Source organism: Triticum urartu, chromosome 5A (genome assembly GCF_056163025.1).
Source record: "Triticum urartu cultivar PI428250 chromosome 5A, HENAU_Tu73, whole genome shotgun sequence".
Classification (NCBI taxonomy): domain Eukaryota; kingdom Viridiplantae; phylum Streptophyta; class Magnoliopsida; order Poales; family Poaceae; genus Triticum; species Triticum urartu.
The window spans coordinates 570,416,269-570,433,558 of record NC_141877.1 but is presented as its reverse complement, the minus strand read 5'-3'; the positions used below and the strand labels follow the sequence as shown (position 1 = coordinate 570,433,558).

General features: G+C 43.7%; 1 protein-coding gene across 3 annotated transcripts; it reads left to right on the top strand.

The window, feature by feature from the left end:
• The first annotated feature begins 11,322 nt into the window (after window positions 1-11,322).
• LOC147972954 (LRR receptor-like serine/threonine-protein kinase RPK2) lies at window positions 11,323-16,509 on the top strand. Of its 3 annotated transcripts, none has more exons than XM_087521772.1 (4): window positions 11,323-14,747; window positions 15,286-15,426; window positions 15,678-15,928; window positions 16,035-16,509. In XM_087521772.1, the coding sequence occupies exon 1, from the start codon at window positions 11,631-11,633 to the stop codon at window positions 14,700-14,702; it is 3,072 nt and encodes a 1,023-aa protein (XP_087377898.1). In that variant the 5' UTR covers window positions 11,323-11,630; the 3' UTR covers window positions 14,703-14,747; window positions 15,286-15,426; window positions 15,678-15,928; window positions 16,035-16,509. The 3 variants fall into 3 exon arrangements, with proteins under 3 accessions (XP_087377898.1, XP_087377897.1, XP_087377896.1); XM_087521771.1 differs by having other exon boundaries at window positions 11,326-14,747; window positions 15,362-15,426; window positions 15,678-15,902; XM_087521770.1 differs by having other exon boundaries at window positions 11,326-14,747; window positions 15,362-15,426.
• The last annotated feature ends 781 nt before the right edge of the window (window positions 16,510-17,290 follow it).

The window sequence follows — 17,290 nt, the reverse complement described above, 5'->3', positions numbered from 1 at the left end:
GATGATGACTTCATGTAGATGTTGAAGATGTGGATGCTCAATGTTGATGTAGATCATTTGAAGCTATCCATTGGAGTGAGTTGCACTTTCAACACCTACACGGGTTAGTCCCATAAGGAACAAACAAGGATATCCATAAACATAAAGTGATGCACACACAAGATGATGTCTATGAAAGCTTTTAGGTTACCTTGTCCCTTGTCTTACCAACAAGAGGGTTTGTGACTCCTTGAACTAGTGCAAGATGTGGAAGTTTATTGCACTTGTTCTTGCCAAGATGATAAGAGTGAAGTATGTTGGCAGAGTCACCCTCAAGAACTCTCTAGTTCTTCTTCTTTGGGATCCACACCATCTTGATGGGAATCCTCGGTGTTGTAGTTGTACTTGATGAAGTGGAACTTGAAGTAGTCTTGGGAACCCACTTGACCAAGGCCTTAGGAGCTTCTTCAAATGCATCAATTTCCTCTTGAAGCTTGTCCTTGCCTTTTTGCTTGTGGTCTTGTGGCGTAAGATCATCTTGAGCTTGTGTCCCTTTGAAAGAAGTAGTATCATACTTGTCTTGTTGAGGAACAAACTTCGTCTTGGGGTATTGATCTTCTTCCCACTCAACTCCATTGGCATTGAACTTTCGTTCAAAACCAACACCTTGATTCTTCCGATGCCTTCCTTGCTTGCGTACAATTTCCTTGAATTGCTTACTTTCGGCAAGGCTCTTGTAAACACCTTTCTCTATAATTCCCTTCAATAAGCTATTTTCTTCCTCAAGTGTAACTTGGCTAAGAGAATCATCAGTGGAATCAAGAGAACTAGTAGAAGCAACAATATTGGATTTAGCATGATTATTGTTACTACTAGAGGAAGAATCTTTCTTGTTCTTGTTACTAGACTTGTCTTGAGGCATGTAAGTGGATAAGAGTAAACACTTGGCAATGTAAGAAGAACTTTTCTTACGAAGATCATCATTAATTGCTTTTAAGAACTCATGCTCTTGCTCAAGGTTGAGCTTTTAAAAGCGTAATTTCTCATGAGTCCTTAAAAGTTCTCGATGATCTCCTAAGATAGTTTCATGAGCTAACTTAAGAGTGTTTAGTTCTTTAGTTAGAGACTCAATCTTCTCCTTATCATTGTCATTCATTTTATCTTGATTAGCATGATTAATTGACGTTTCATCACAGTATTCATCACTAGAGTTGTCAACAAGTAAATCATCATCACCTAACAAGTCATCTTCATCACTATTGAAATCAACATACTCGGGGTGTGATACTTTTGGGCCTTTAGCCATGAAGCATGTTCCAACTCCTTCATTTGGTGAGTCAAATATGTCGTAGGAGTTGGTTGTCACAAGTGCTAGACTGGCAACACCTTCATCTTGAGTATATTCGGAGTCGGAGTGATAGCTTCTCTCGGAGTGGTTGTCGGAGTCGGAGCCGGATACCCATTCACCAACATGAGCTTGATGTCTTCGTTTTGTGTAGCTCCTTGATGACTTGTCCTTTCTTTCTGAATCCTTGCTTCTCCGTGAGGGTCTTCGTTCATAACGATCATCTCTACTCCTTCTTTCTCTAGATGGTGATTCTTCTCTTCTACTTCTTCTCTTGGGAGAATCTTCTCTTCTCTTGTAGGGGGCCGTACACTCATTGGAATAGTGTCCGGGCCTTCCACAATTGTAGCAGTTTCACTCTCGACTAGAAGATCTTTTGTCATTGTAGGACCTTGACTTGGAGCTTCTCTCTTTGCTTCTACTCTTGTAGAACTTGTTGAAGTTCTTCACCATTAAGTTCAATTCTTCATTGAAGGTTTGTTTCTCACTCGATGATGTGGGGGCTTCACATGAGGCTTTGTAAGCACCACTTGATTTGTTGTGAAGTTCCTCTTTATCCTTGAGTGACATCTCATGAGCAATAATTCTTCCGATGACTTCCGTTGGCTTGAGATCTTTGTAATTTGGCATCATTTGGATCAATGTGCACACGGTATCATATTTTCCATCCAAGGCTCTTAGGATCTACTTGATGATGAATCTATCGGTCATCTCTTCACTCCCTAAGTCGGCAATCTCATTTGTCATAAGAGCAAGCCTAGAATACATTTCAGCAACACCTTCACCATCCTTCATTTTGAACTTGTCAACTTGACTTTGAAGCACATCCAATTTGGATTCCTTGACGGAGTCGGTACCTTCGTGCATATCAATCAAAGTATCCCAAATTTCCTTTGCATTCTCAAGACAGCTGATTTTGTTGAATTCTTCGGGGCACAATCCGTTGAAGAGGATATCACAAGCTTGAGTATTGTATTGCAGCATTTTCAACTCTTCCGCGGTGGCTTCATGGTTCGGTTCTTTCCTGTCGAAGAATTCACCTTGCAAGCCAATACACACAATAGCCTAAACGGCGGGGTTATGTCCAAGAATATGCATTTTCATCTTATGCTTCCAACTAGCAAAATTAGTGCCATCAAAGTAAGGACCTCTACGGTGATAATTTCCCTCGCTAGACGCCATACTCTCCTAGGTTGTGAAACCAAGGCTATGACCGCCAAAAGCTATGGAAATCAAAGCAAATGGAGACCAAAGCTCTGATACCACTTGTAGGATCGAAAGTATGTCTAGAGGGGGGGTTATTAGACTACTTGACCAAATAAAAATCTAGCCTTTTCCCAATTTTAGTTCTTGGCAGATTTTAGCTATCTTAGCACAAGTCAAGCAATCTCCACACAATTTAAGCAAGCATGCAAAAGAGTATATGAGCAGCGGAAAGTAAAGCATGCAACTTGCAAGAATGTAAAGAGAAGGGTTTGGAGGATTCAAACACAATTGGAGACACGGATGTTTTTGTCGTGGTTCCGATAGGTGGTGCTATCATACATCCACGTTGATGGAGACTTCAACCCACGGAGGGTAACGGTTGCGCGAGTCCACGGAGGGTTCCACCCACGAAGGGTCCACGAAGAAGCAACCTTGTCTATTCCATCATGGTCGTCGCCCACGAAGGACTTGCCTCACTAGCGGTAGATCTTCATGAAGTAGGCAATCTCCTTGCCCTTACAAACTCCTTGGTTCAACTCCACAATCTTGTCGGAGGCTCCCAAGTGACACCTAGCCAATCTAGGAGACACCACTCTCCAAGAAGTAACAAATGGTGTGTTGATGATGAACTCCTTGCTCTTGTGCTTCAAATGATAATCTCCCTAACACTCAACTCTCTCTCACAGGATTTGGATTTGGTGGAAAGAAGATTTGAGTGGAAAGCAACTTGGGGAAGGCTAGAGATCAAGATTCATATGGTTGGAATGGAATATCTTGACCTCAACACAAGTGTAGGTGGTTCTCTCTCAGAAAATGTGTATTGGAAGTGTAGGTATGTTCTGATGGCTCTCTCCACGAATGAAGAGTGGGTGGAGGGGTATATATAGCCTCCACACAAAATCTAACCATTACACACAATTTGCCAAACTCGGTGGGACCGAATGGTTAAACTCGGTCGGACCGATTCAGAAAACATAGTGACCATTAGGATTTTCGGTGGTACTGAGATGCAACTCGGTAGGACCGATATGGTTAAGGTTAGGGCATAACGTAATCTCGGTGTGACCGATTACACAAACTCGGTGGGACCGATTTTGGTAATAAGCTAACCAGAGAGTTGGTGAGGTAAACTCGGTGGGACCGATTCGCTCATCTCGGTGAGACCGAAATGTTACAGAAGGGAAACAGAGAGTTTACATTGCAATATTGGTGGGACCGATCGCTCATCTCGGTAAGACCGAAACGTTACGAAGGGAAACAGAGAGATTACAATCCCATCTCGGTGAGACCGAGATCCCTATCGGTGAGACCAATTTGCCTAGGGTTTGTGGCAGTGGCTATGACATTTGAAACTCGGTGGCGCCGGATAGAAAGAATCGGTGGGGCCGAGTTTGACTTTTGGTTTAGGTCATATGTGGATGTAGGAAGGTAGTTGAGGATTTTGGAGCATATCACTAAGCATTTTGAGCAAGCAAGCCATTAAGCAACACCTCATCCCTCCTTGATAATATTGGCTTTTCCTATAGACTCAATGTGATCTTGGATCACTAAAATATAAAATGTAGAGTCTTGAGCTTCAAGCTTGAGCCAAACTTTTTGTCCTTAGAATTTTGAGGAATCCACTTTCCTCATCCATGCCATGCCATTCATTGAGCTTTTCCTGAAATATTAATCTTGGAATAATGTTAGCTCAATGAGCTATATGTTGTTAGGAATTACCAAAACCACCCAGGGATAGTTGCACTTTCATAGTCACATGGGGATGTGACCTTGAGTGTTAATCACATAGCAATGTGAACTGGATTATTGACTCTAGTGCAAGTGGGAGACTGTTGGAAATATGCCCTAGAGGCAATAATAAATTAGTTATTATTATATTTCCTTGTTCATAATAATCGTTTATTATCCTTGCTAGAATTGTATTGATAGGAAACTCAGATACATGTGTGAATACATAGACAACACCATGTCCCTAGTAAGCCTCTAGTTGACTAGCTCGTTGATCAATAGATGGTTACGGTTTCCTGACCATGGACATTGGATGTCGTTGATGACGGGATCACATCATTAGGAGACTGATGTGATGGACAAGACCTAATCCTAAGCCTAGCACAAGATCGTGTAGTTCGTATGCTAAAGTTTTTCTAATGTCAAGTATCATTTCCTTAGACCATGAGATTGTGCAACTCCCGGATACCGTAGGAATGCTTTGGGTGTACCAAACGTCACAACGTAACTGGGTGGCTATAAAGGTGCACTGCGGGTATCTCCGAAAGTGTCTGTTGGGTTGGCATGAATCGAGACTGGGATTTGTCACTCCGTGTTACGGAGAGGTATCTCTGGGCCCACTCGGTAGGACATCATCATAATGTGCACAATGTGACCAAGGAGTTGATCACGGGATGATGTGTTACGGAACGAGTAAAGAGACTTGCCGGTAACGAGATTGAACGAGGTATCAGGATACCGACGATCGAATCTCGGGCAAGTATCATACCGATAGACAAAGGAAATTGTATACGGGATTGATTAAATCCTCGACATCGTGGTTCATCCGATGAGATCATCGTGGAACATGTGGGAGCCAACATGGGTATCCAGATCCCGCTGTTGGTTATTGACCGGAGAGTCGTCTCGGTCATGTCTGCGTGTCTCCCGAACCCGTAGGGTCTACACACTTAAGGTTCGGTGACGCTAGGGTTGTAGAGATATTATTATGCGGTAACCCGAAAGTTGTTCGGAGTCCCGGGTGATATTCGGACGTCACGAGGAGTTCCGGAATGGTCCATAGGTGAAGATTTATATATAGGAAGTCCAGTTTCGGCCATCGGGAAAGTTTCGGGGGTAATCGATATTGTACCGGGACCACCGGAAGGGTCCCGGGGGTCCACCGGGTGGGGCCACCTATCCCGGAGGGCCCCATGGGCTGAAGTGGGAGGGGAACCAGCCCCTAGTGGGCTGGTGCGCCCCCCATGGGCCTCCCCCTGCGCCTAGGGTTGGAAACCCTAGGGGTGGGGGCGCCCCACCTGACTTGGGGGGCAAGTTCCCCCCTTGGCCGCCGCCCCCCCTTGGAGATTGGATCTCCTAGGGCCGGCGCCCCCCCTAGGGGTCCTATATATAGTGGGGGGAGGGAGGGTAGCCGCACCCAAGTCCCTGGCGCCTCCCTCTCCCTCCGTGACACCTCTCCCTCTCGTTGGTGCTTGGCGAAGCCCTACCGAGATCCCGCTGCTTCCACCACCACGCCGTCGTGCTACTGGATCTCCATCAACCTCTCCTCTCCCCTTGCTGGATCAAGAAGGAGGAGACGTCTCTCCATTTCGTATGTGTGTTGAACGCGGAGGTGTCGTCCGTTCGGCGCTAGGATCATCGGTGATTTGGATCACGACGAGTACAACTCCATCAACCCCGTTCTCTTGAACGCTTCCGCTTAGCGATCTTCAAGGGTATGAAGATGCAATTCCTCTCTCTCGTTGCTAGTATCTCCTAGATTGATCTTGGTGACACGTAGAATTTTTTTGAATTATTGCTACGTTCCCCAACAGCATATGCCTTGTCATGTTTAACTCTGTCGTGTTTAATTTAGTTATACATAATGTGATGTTTAAGTATGAAACCGACATGTTCAATTTCGTCAATACTAATTTCAATGGCTATATTTGGTTGTTAATTTATAGTTAAAATGTGCCTTGTTAATTTCAGCTATGCACAATGTGATGTTCAATTATGCAATATGATGTTCAAGTATGATTTGTCCAGTTCAATTTCACCAATACCAGTTACAATTGCTATATTTGATTGGTGTTAAGCATGTTGTATTAAACACGTCTATCCATTTTTTACTTAGTGACTTTACTACTGTGTTAACTCTTCGCAATGAAGCTATCATTAGGAGATGATGTTGTTTACCATGTCTATATTTGGTGGATGTTAAGTCTATTATAGTTAACATGACTTTCCATCTACTTATGCAGGTCCACAATGGACGATGATGTTATTTACCATCGAGGTTAGTTGCATCCCATGTCTTATATTACATCATTGCGCAATTGCAGTTTAGCTTCTAACATTTAATTGTTGCTTGTAGGCACATATGTTAGAGGTACAGTTCCACGATTCGACCCATTTTGCGTATGGGGCAATGCAGCATTCATGGATCATAATCAAGTGAGGAAACAAAGAAAGATTGTTAGGATAAAGAGATGGGTGATGAGTGAATGCTTTATCCATGATGACCGTGAATTTTAGGATGATAAGAAATATGTTGCCTTATTTTTCCTACCCACAATAAGCTATTAAACACAAATATCTAAATGTTTTCCAATTTTTAGTGGTTTCCAAAGCAGTTTACTCAAGATTACCTCACAAACTACATGATCGGTGCGGAGGCAAGGAAAATTAAAGTATATCACCCAGACTACCATGATGATGGTCTAGAAATATTCTTGAAGCCGGTGAATGGGCGAGCAGTCATCACAAGGGATTGAACTAAAGTTGTATGTGCCTTCGGCATGGACGAGAAAACAATATCGGCATTCCACTTCTTCACCTTCTCCAACAATCCAAATGATTTTTGCCTCACTCTTTACCGCCTCTAATTCTACTGTGGTTTATCATTGTTAATTTCTTGCTTAATTCTTTAATTCTTGAAGATATTGTATTGCGGTTTGATTTATGCATTTGGTTGTTGAACCATTGTAAATAGGGTATGTATGATGGATATGAAATATGTGAATGCTACAATTTATAATTTAAATATGGAAATTTACAGTTCAAATTCTGGAGGATTATAAACTGTAGGGAGTATATTATCAGGAAACAAGCAGTTGTGCAGCTGGTCATTATGGTACACATGGCTAAAATAAAACCATGTGCGATGAAATATATAGCACACATGTTTCATTGACGAATAACGTGTGTGATTATCCATAATAGAACATAGGTTTATGACCTTTAAACATGTGTGTTGATGGATCATCGAACATGATGCACTATCGAAGAGTGTGTGTGTGTGTGTGTGTGCTAGGAACACCTATCACACACACTCATTAAGAGGAAACGTGGGCGATAGTAGTAGATTAAATGTTTGGGATAGACATATTTTTGCACATGCGCCATGTCAAGAAATTGTCTCCGATGTCGTCTGCATTTCACACAATTTTTAGGTAGTTTTGTATATCGCAAACACGTTCTTTAGGCATAGCGTTTGCGATTGGCCTTGTCTTTGCATACAATGCTTTTGCTAGAACGTCTATGTCCTCGAGCCCTATCAAAGATGATTATTGGATCGTGTGCGATGGGCACCCCTGATCGCACACCTTAGCAAGGCGATGGTTCGAACCATGTTAGTGAAAGGGCTTTTACACCATTTGCATAGGACTTAACTGCAGTAGTGTGACATGATATCACACTAGATGAAATTTGAGAAACCTCCTTTGGTACAACAACCATTTTGGTCCATTAAATGCTTTTCGACTTATAGAAGTACCTGGTTTAGCACTAAGCCTGCCATCAATAGCATAAGAACTAAATAGCCCACTGTTATAAGTTGGATGACTCTTTGTAGCATGCTTTTTCAATACCCAACGTTCTATACACCCCGCGTGATGAAGTAACTCATGGTGTCATTATATTGCAGTAAATCAATAAGATCGCAAATCTTTTCTTCTAGCCCTCAAAGAAATGTACCGTGGTCGCCTCGATAGACTCACGTACAGCTGTATGGATCATCCGATTGTTGTCCTGTGAAGAAACTTTCCCCATTTGATCCCACTCCAGTAAATTTCAAAGTTGTTCATGAGGGGGTTGCTCGAGATCACATTCTTCATGGAGGTTGCGAGTGCTTCGATGGCAGACCAGCGACAAGTCCGCGGTGTTACTGCAAAAATCATCCTCCCCCACCATGCAGGTAGTGGGTGTCGGCTGGAGGTAGGGCCCCAATGGTGGGTGGAGGATGTCCTATGATGGTCGCGCAATAGATGGTTGTCGGGGCCGTGGCAAGAACTCGTTCAGCTCCACCGCGTCATAAACTTCCTCGCCCCACTATTGCTACTAAAAATCCAGAACTGACACAGCAGGTACGCGACCCGAGATACATATACATGGTCTAATTTAGTTGTGGAGGTCCAGGTCATTATGTTGATAATTGCATCAAGACGAAATCATGCTTTATCTGTAATCAAGAAGGTCGCAATGTTAACAACTGCTCTGCTTGGACTCAACTTCACCATTGCTACATATTTTTGTAGTTCTGTTCTCGGGTTATGCTTTTATCATACAAATGTTCTAGTGAGAGACGAAACTAAGTGGCTCAATTCCAGAAGCTATGTTGTTATCAATGTTGTCAAAGGTGGGATATCTCAAGAGGATTTACTTACAAATTTGTCTACCATTTTCTACAAGAATAAATAGTGGCCTTGGCAAATTAGAGTTATCGAACCCGAATCTTTTTTGTTAGATTTCCTCATTGGAAAAATTACGAGGATTTGATTGAGTTTCAACTTTTGATCTTCATGACAATGGTGTCTGCGTTAATGTGACTGAATGGACTGACAGTATTGATACTTTTGTTGAGAAAATTGAGGCTTGGGTTAATTAAGGTTGATGGGTTACCCACCAAATGGCATTCTTGGAAAGTCTTGGCTCAAATTATCACCTTTTTGGGTATCCTTGTGGATTGGAATGACCTTATGAAGAGCTTTTATGCTAGTGTGTTAGGATCAACATTGCTTGCAGTGATCCAGCTAAAATCGCTTTTGAGAGGCTTCTTGAAATGAAAAAGAGGTTGTAACCGTTTTCTGTACTATAGAATGTTCTGAACGAATGGGAGGAAATGATCCTAATCATGATCTTGGTCCTGATGATATTGAGGTTGGGAATCTTGAAGCATTGGGTGATGATTCGGTTGACACAGACTTATTGAAAGATGATGATGAACCCATAGATGAACTTGACACAACTAGTAGGAGAGATGACCCAACTGGAAAACAACTTGGGCTGGTGTGGAGTTCCACCCTGCCTTTTTTCTGAAGTTTTTACTTCTCAACATGTTATTGCTAATGTTGGGACGGTTCATGTTATTCCTGAGCTTGTTACACATAGTGTTGTTTTTAACACTATGGCTGAATTGGAATTGGACCATCAGATGTGTGTTGACCCCAACGAGGGTACAAAAACCCCTCTCCAGGTTAAAACCGCTCACAATGTGGTTGATACCCCTGTGTCCATCCAGAAGGTAAACCGCTCTGAGATCCTCAAGCATGTGGGTGATTTTGGGTCTGAAAATGATGAGAATGAAGTTTATTTGGAAGATGGAATGGGAGTATTTGAGGGCCCGTTCTTGATGCTTTGGAAATGATGTCTATTGGAAAATCTGCCCAACCTGCTGCATATGATGTTCTTGGTAGCTGTCTCCTGAAGGAGGTCTTGTTTCAGAAGAAACTTGTGTTAACACTAGCAAGTGGGGTCCAGTGGTTATACAAAGGTCTAATACCATGAACCATGACAGAGAAAATGTCATGGCTAAACTTGCTACCAACAAGATGAAGAAAAATTTGGAGATCCCCCTACTTTTGAAGGTAAGTCATCTACTAAGTTTTCTTGCTCTACTTTGGGTAATCATGCATGTGTTGTTCATATTATTTTATTGTTGGTAAAAACTGCATGATAAAATTAAATCATTAGTAACATGGTCACCTTAGAAAAATTAAGTTGTCTGGATTTTTCTACTCAAAACCCGGAGATATCTTTACCAAATGTGCTTGATGATGATAGTTTTTTTGAGACTGGAGTTTGTACTCTTGTTGTTTGCATTTTTGCTGAATATGGACCGGGGGCACTTTTAATTCTATAGTTTTGCTAGATAATGCAGCTAAGTCATGGCCTTGCAATCTGTCTCACCCCTTTAAGATATCACGATGGGAATGTTTTGAAACATACATGGTTTAGGTCAAGATGGCAAAACACAGCGCCTCACAGATTTAATTACTAAATACAAACTTGATTTTGTTGGATTTTAAGAAACCAAACGTGAAATCACTGCCGATGGTTTCCTTCATAGTATTATTGGTCACATGAATTACTCTTATCACTTATTGCCTTATGTTAGTACTGTAGGAGGCATCTCGCTAGGCCTTGACGGGGATGTCTTTGAGGTTGTTGGTTGTAGCAATAAAACTTATTTCAAAGGAATCTCGGAGGATTCTTATCCTTAGGATTTCTTCTGCCTACATGGGTTGTTTGTTTCGTCTCATTGCAAACCACATGAATTTTTCCTTAGTATTCTTTGTACTAGATCAACAACAATTAGTATAGATCAAAGGGTGTAGCAAATTTTTCATCCACTCCAACTTTTTTGAAAAAAAAATAATCCTTCGTTCCTCTGCACAATCAAACATCCTCACATCCTGTAGTATCGATCATGTCATGCCACTCTATTCCTACTATTCCCGTGTTTGGGAAATCATGTGAATTGAAGAGGCCGTCACCGTTTAGTCGTTGCGGTAAATTTTTTTGGAACTAAGATGTTAAATGTAAACTCCTTTTCCATAATAAAAATTAGACCGTTGGTTCCAATGATGTGTGAAACCATCCTGCTTTAACCCCATCCACATCCCCAAAGAAAATGGGAGCAAGGCAGGCACGACACGGTCAAAACCCAAAAGCATGGGCACCACCGGCAGCCAACAAAACCCATCTTTCCGAGGGCAACACGGTCCAATCCCAAACGATTTTCTTTCTACAAAAATAAAGAAAGGGAGGAAGGAATTATCAGTGGAGGGGCAGCGCGAGGACGGGGGAGGCGACGAGGAAAGTGCAGCGAAGGAAGCAACAGAAGGGGAAGCGGGGGGAGGACCGGCACCAGCACCAGCACTCCAGCAGCACCAACCAAAAAACGGAGTGAGACAACAGACAAGGCGCAGCAAAAATATCGCCCCCGTCCCCCCCGACTTCCCCGATATCGCGCGCGCGCCCGGTCTCTTCTTCTTCCCCATGTGAGCTTGCCTTGCCCCTCCCTCTCCCTCCCTCCCTCCCTCGTCGGTCGTCGCCTCCGCTGCACCAACCACAGCACCCCCGGCCGCCCGTCGCCTTCGGCTGGGCGGAGATGGTGGCCGCTCGCCGGAGCACCGCCGCCGTCCTGCTGCTCCTGCTCCTGCTCGCCGTCTCCGTCTCTTCCTCGCCCCCGTCGCCACGTGGCCGGGAGCGGGACAGATCGGCGCTTCTCCGGCTCAGGGACGCCGTCCCCTCCTCCGGGCTGCTCCGCCGGTGGTCGCCGGGCGCGGACCACTGCTCCTGGCCGGGGGTCGCCTGCGATGCGAGGTCCCGGGTAGTCGCCCTCCACGTGCCCTCCAGCTTCCCGCGCGGGAGCGGGAGCGGGGTCGCCGCCCAGCTGCCCACGTCGGTCGGGCTCCTCACCGAGCTCAAGCACCTCTCCCTGCCCTCCCTCGGCCTTTTCGGCGAGATCCCCGCGGAGATCTGGCGGCTGGAGAAGCTCGAGGGGGTCAACCTCGCCGGGAACTCGCTCCGGGGCGCCCTCCCGCCCGCCTTCCCGCCGCGGCTGAGGGTGCTCAACCTCTCCTCCAACGCGCTCAGCGGCGAGATCCCTGCCTCCCTCTGCAGCTGCACGGAGCTGAAGTTCTTGGATCTTTCCGGCAACCGGCTCAACGGGTCCGTGCCGGCGGTCGTCGGCGGCCTCCCCAGGCTGAGGCAGCTCGACCTGTCCCGGAACCTTCTTGCTGGGAGCATCCCCTCTGCTCTGGGGAGCTGCACGCAGCTCCGCTCGTTGCGCCTCTTCTCCAATATGTTGGACGGTTCCATCCCACCAGAGCTTGGACGGCTGAGCAAGCTGCGGGTTTTGGACGTATCCGGTAACAGATTGAGCGGTCTGGTGCCCAGGGAGCTAGGGAATTGCTCAGGTTTGTCGGTTCTCGTGTTGTCGAGCCAGTTTGATGCAGTGAAATCACATGAGTTCAATCTCTTTGAGGGAGAGATTCCGGAGAGTGTCACAGCTTTGCCAAAGCTTAGGTTGTTATGGGCGCCGAAGGCGGGCCTGAAAGGGAATCTCCCAAGCAATTGGGGAAGCTGTCAAAGTTTGGAGATGGTCAATCTCGCAGGTAATTTACTTGCTGGAGTGATTCCTAGGGAGCTAGGGCAGTGTCGAAACCTCAAGTTTCTCAACCTCAGTTCCAATAGATTGTCCGGTTCGCTTGATAAAAATCTTCATCTGCATTGCATGGATGTGATTGATGTCAGTGGCAACAAACTCTCAGGCTCAATTCCAGCGTCTGCGAACAAAGAGTGTGCGTCACAGCAACCGTTGGATGGCGTGACATCTGGCTATTCTTCACCCTTCATGTCCCGAGCTGTAGCACAACTATCATTGGGTTACTGTGAATCAGGAGAGTGTTCAGTTGTATACCATAATTTCGCAAAGAACAAGTTTGGAGGCCGTCTTACATCCTTGCCTGTTAGCGCACACAGATATGGAAACAGGACCTTGTATGCATTAATTCTTGATCACAATAACTTCACTGGATCATTGGATGCAATTCTGTTGGAACAGTGCAGCAACTTAAATGGTTTGATCGTCAGCTTCCGAGACAACAAGATATCTGGTGAGCTTTCAGAAGAAATCTGCTCAAAATGCAATGCCATCAGAGTTTTGGTTCTAGCCGAGAATCAAATTTCAGGAGTGTTACCTGCTAACATTGGTTTGTTGGGTGCTCTTGTAAAGATGGACATCAGCAAAAACTTTCTGGTTGGTCAAATACCTGCCAGTTTCAAAGACCTCAAGAGCTTGAAATTTCTCTCGTTAGCTGCAAACAATATCACTGGTCAGATACCGTCCTCTTTGGGGCAGTTGAAATCACTGGAGGTTTTAGATCTGTCATCTAATTCTCTCTCTGGGAATATCCCTAGTAATATTGTGACACTGAGAGGCCTCACCACACTTCTGCTGAACAATAATGAGCTCTCTGGAAACATTGCCGATCTTACCCCTTCAGTATCATCACCGTCTGTTTTTAACATTTCATTCAATAACTTGGCTGGGCCGTTGCATTCGAATGTGCGAGCACTCAGTGAGAATGATGGTAGTCCAGAACCTGAGAATACACCCAGCGATGGTGGAGGCTTCACCAAAATAGAGATTGCCTCAATAACCTCAGCATCAGCGATCGTTGCAGTTCTCTTGGCCCTGATCATCCTTTACATTTACACTCGTAAATGTGCATCAAGACCATCAAGGCGTCCTAACAGGAGAAGGGAAGTGACTGTTTTTGTGGATATTGGTGCTCCTTTGACATATGAGACCGTTGTACGCGCTGCTGGCAGTTTTAATGCAAGCAATTGCATTGGAAGTGGTGGCTTTGGAGCAACATACAAAGCTGAGATTGCACCAGGCATTCTGGTGGCAATAAAGAGGCTCGCTATTGGAAGGTTCCAAGGTATTCAGCAGTTCCAAGCAGAGGTGAAAACTCTTGGAAGGTGTCGGCATGACAATCTTGTAACGCTCATAGGGTACCACCTCAGTGATTCAGAGATGTTTCTAATTTACAATTTTCTGCCCGGCGGTAACTTGGAAAGGTTCATACAAGAAAGGACAAAGAGACCAATCGATTGGAGAATGCTTCACAAAATTGCTCTAGATGTTGCACGTGCACTTGCATACCTTCATGATAATTGTGTCCCACGTATTCTGCACCGGGATGTGAAGCCAAGCAACATCTTGCTTGACAATGAGTACACTGCATACCTTTCTGATTTTGGATTAGCAAGACTACTTGGGAATTCAGAAACTCATGCAACCACCGGTGTCGCGGGTACTTTTGGATATGTTGCTCCAGAGTATGCGATGACTTGCCGTGTTTCTGATAAGGCTGATGTGTACAGCTACGGAGTTGTACTGCTTGAACTTATTTCAGACAAAAAAGCACTGGACCCTTCCTTTTCTCCGTATGGAAATGGATTCAACATAGTTGCCTGGGCTTGCATGCTTCTGCAGAAGGGCCGAGCTCGTGAGTTCTTCATAGAAGGGCTGTGGGATGTGGCTCCGCATGATGACTTGGTTGAGATTCTGCACCTCGGTATCAAGTGCACTGTGGACTCTCTTTCTTCTAGGCCCACAATGAAGCAAGTTGTTCGGCGACTAAAGGAACTCAGGCCACCCTCTTACTAGAATTTGCAACTCTAGTATGGCATACGTCTCAAGACTGAGAGTAAGGTAAATTGAGCAAACTTTCCTGGAAGTTCATTTTGTTTAACCTCTCAACCAAAAAATGATGGATATGAATACGTTTTTTTGGTGGTGCAGTATTTATATCGCATGCAACTGTAGTTTAGGAACTGTGAATGCACATAAAAGACAAGTTCTACATAAATCTTCTCATTTGGTATTTTTGCTCAACTGCTCATGTTTGAATGCTGTTAATTTATGTTGTCCGTAGTTTGATGATATTGTTTTCTCTTGTCAACCTATAATATGTCTGCCCCTATTAAATTGTTTGGTCGTGGAGTATCTAGCTTGCTTAATACAATTTTGGAAATAGGCACAATAGCTTTCTGGTAGAAGTATATCATGATTCATAATCCTATGAATTTGATGTGTGAGGCTGTACCATTTGTGAGTTTTTGTGATCTCCATCTTTCATTTGTATTCCGATCATTATTGGTACTTCAACAAACTTAGTGCACTCGAAACTTGAACCTAAAACTGTTGATCACTAGCAACCATAATTAATTCCTTTATGTTAACTATGTAGGCTAGACTGTTCTATGGCCCTTTGTTAAGAAACAATGTTTTTGATGGATACTTGATGAACAAATCTGCGCCTGCAGAAAGCAACCGCAGTATCGGAGGGATGAATTCATTGATCCTGATCAACAGATGATTTGCTGTTAAAGTAAGTCTATATTCCTTCCGCATGGTTCCGTACATAGGCTATATATAATTGCCTGGTTCTTCTAGATGATATTGAAATGTTGATGATACATGCCAATTTTCGGTTGCATTATCCTATAAAATATGGTGCTGTTAGTTATTTGGAATGGAAAACTATGAATGCACGTTTATGATAGGTTTATTTATTTGGCGCACCATGAATCCATGGCATCTTTTCTATTAAGTACTGAAGCTCTGATTTCCTGCATGTAGGCTGTTGGGGATTCTGTTTCACCACAACTGCCAAGGATACTCCTGGGAAATTAGTGGACACGGTATCCACGTCATGTCCTCTGGTCATGTCATGTCCTCCGGTCATGCGGTCGATGACCAGCGCCATGTGCAAAGATTGGATTACTGCACGGCATAGCGGTGCCGCTGAAATGGCCGTCGCTCGAAGGGACTCCGAGGGGAAGTGCTGCTGCGCCTAGCATCGCTGTACGTGACAACCTTCCCCTGAAATGGTATATCCTTGTTTCCTGCCATGACAGCAGTACAGCAGTCCCCTCTAGGGTTGTTGTGCACAGTTGACTTAACATGATGACACCCTTCTCCCCTCTCCCTTTGCAGCGATGCGGCATCATCGACGCCATGAAAACTCGATTGCGCGCCGTGGTTCATCGGCCTTGTTGTAGTTCTGCCGCGATCCTCAAAACACGGAGGAAAGCCTGCCTTGTCCTGCGGCCTCCTCCATGGGTGAGGAGATAGAATGGCTGATCTGAAGAGAAGGGAAACCTCTGTTCTTCAGGTGGAGTGGAGGCCCGGAGCAGCGATTATTGTCGAAAATCGCTTGATTAGCTGACTTGGCCTTTGTAACAGCATATCGTGTCCTTGCTGCTTTCTATTAAATAAAAGCAGGGCCATGTAGCCTTTTTGTTATATATCTAAAAAATAGTGTATCGTTTCCTACACTTACAGCAACTGACGGATAATTGTCAAGATGCGTAATATTTTGGGCAGCAATGGCATGCCTCAAACAGACGATAGATATATTGAGTTGGCTGTCTGTATCACGAAAGTGAAGGATTTTTCTTTTCTTTGTTGAGTTGAGCGAAGGATGGAAGTACTTCCTCCGGTCCTTTTTACTCTGCACATTGGATTTGCTGAAAGTCAAACTTTGCTAAGTTTGACTAAATTTATATTAGAAATTATTAGCATATATAATATCTAATAAATATAATATGAAAATATATTCCAAGATGAATCTAATGATATTGATGTTGTTATGTGAATGTCTATAATTTTTTATATAAACTTGGTTAAAGTTGGATGAGATTGACTTCGAACAAATCTAATATGCAGAGTAAAAAGGATCGAAGAGAGTATTTGCTGATATATATAGCATATATAGAAAAAAAATAAAAGCAGGGCCATGTAGCCTTTTTGTTATATATCTAAAAAATAGTGTATCGTTTCCTACACTTACAGCAACTGACGGATAATTGTCAAGATGCGTAATATTTTGGGCGGCAATGGCATGCCTCAAACAGACGATAGATATATTGAGTTGGCTGTCTGTATCACGAAAGTGAAGGATTTTTCTTTTCTTTGTTGAGTTGAGCGAAGGATGGAAGTACTTCCTCCGGTCCTTTTTACTCTGCACATTGGATTTGCTGAAAGTCAAACTTTGCTAAGTTTGACTAAATTTATATTAGAAATTATTAGCATATATAATATCTAATAAATATAATATGAAAATATATTCCAAGATGAATCTAATGATATTGATGTTGTTATGTGAATGTCTATAATTTTTTATATAAACTTGGTTAAAGTTGGATGAGATTGACTTCGAACAAATCTAATATGCAGAGTAAAAAGGATCG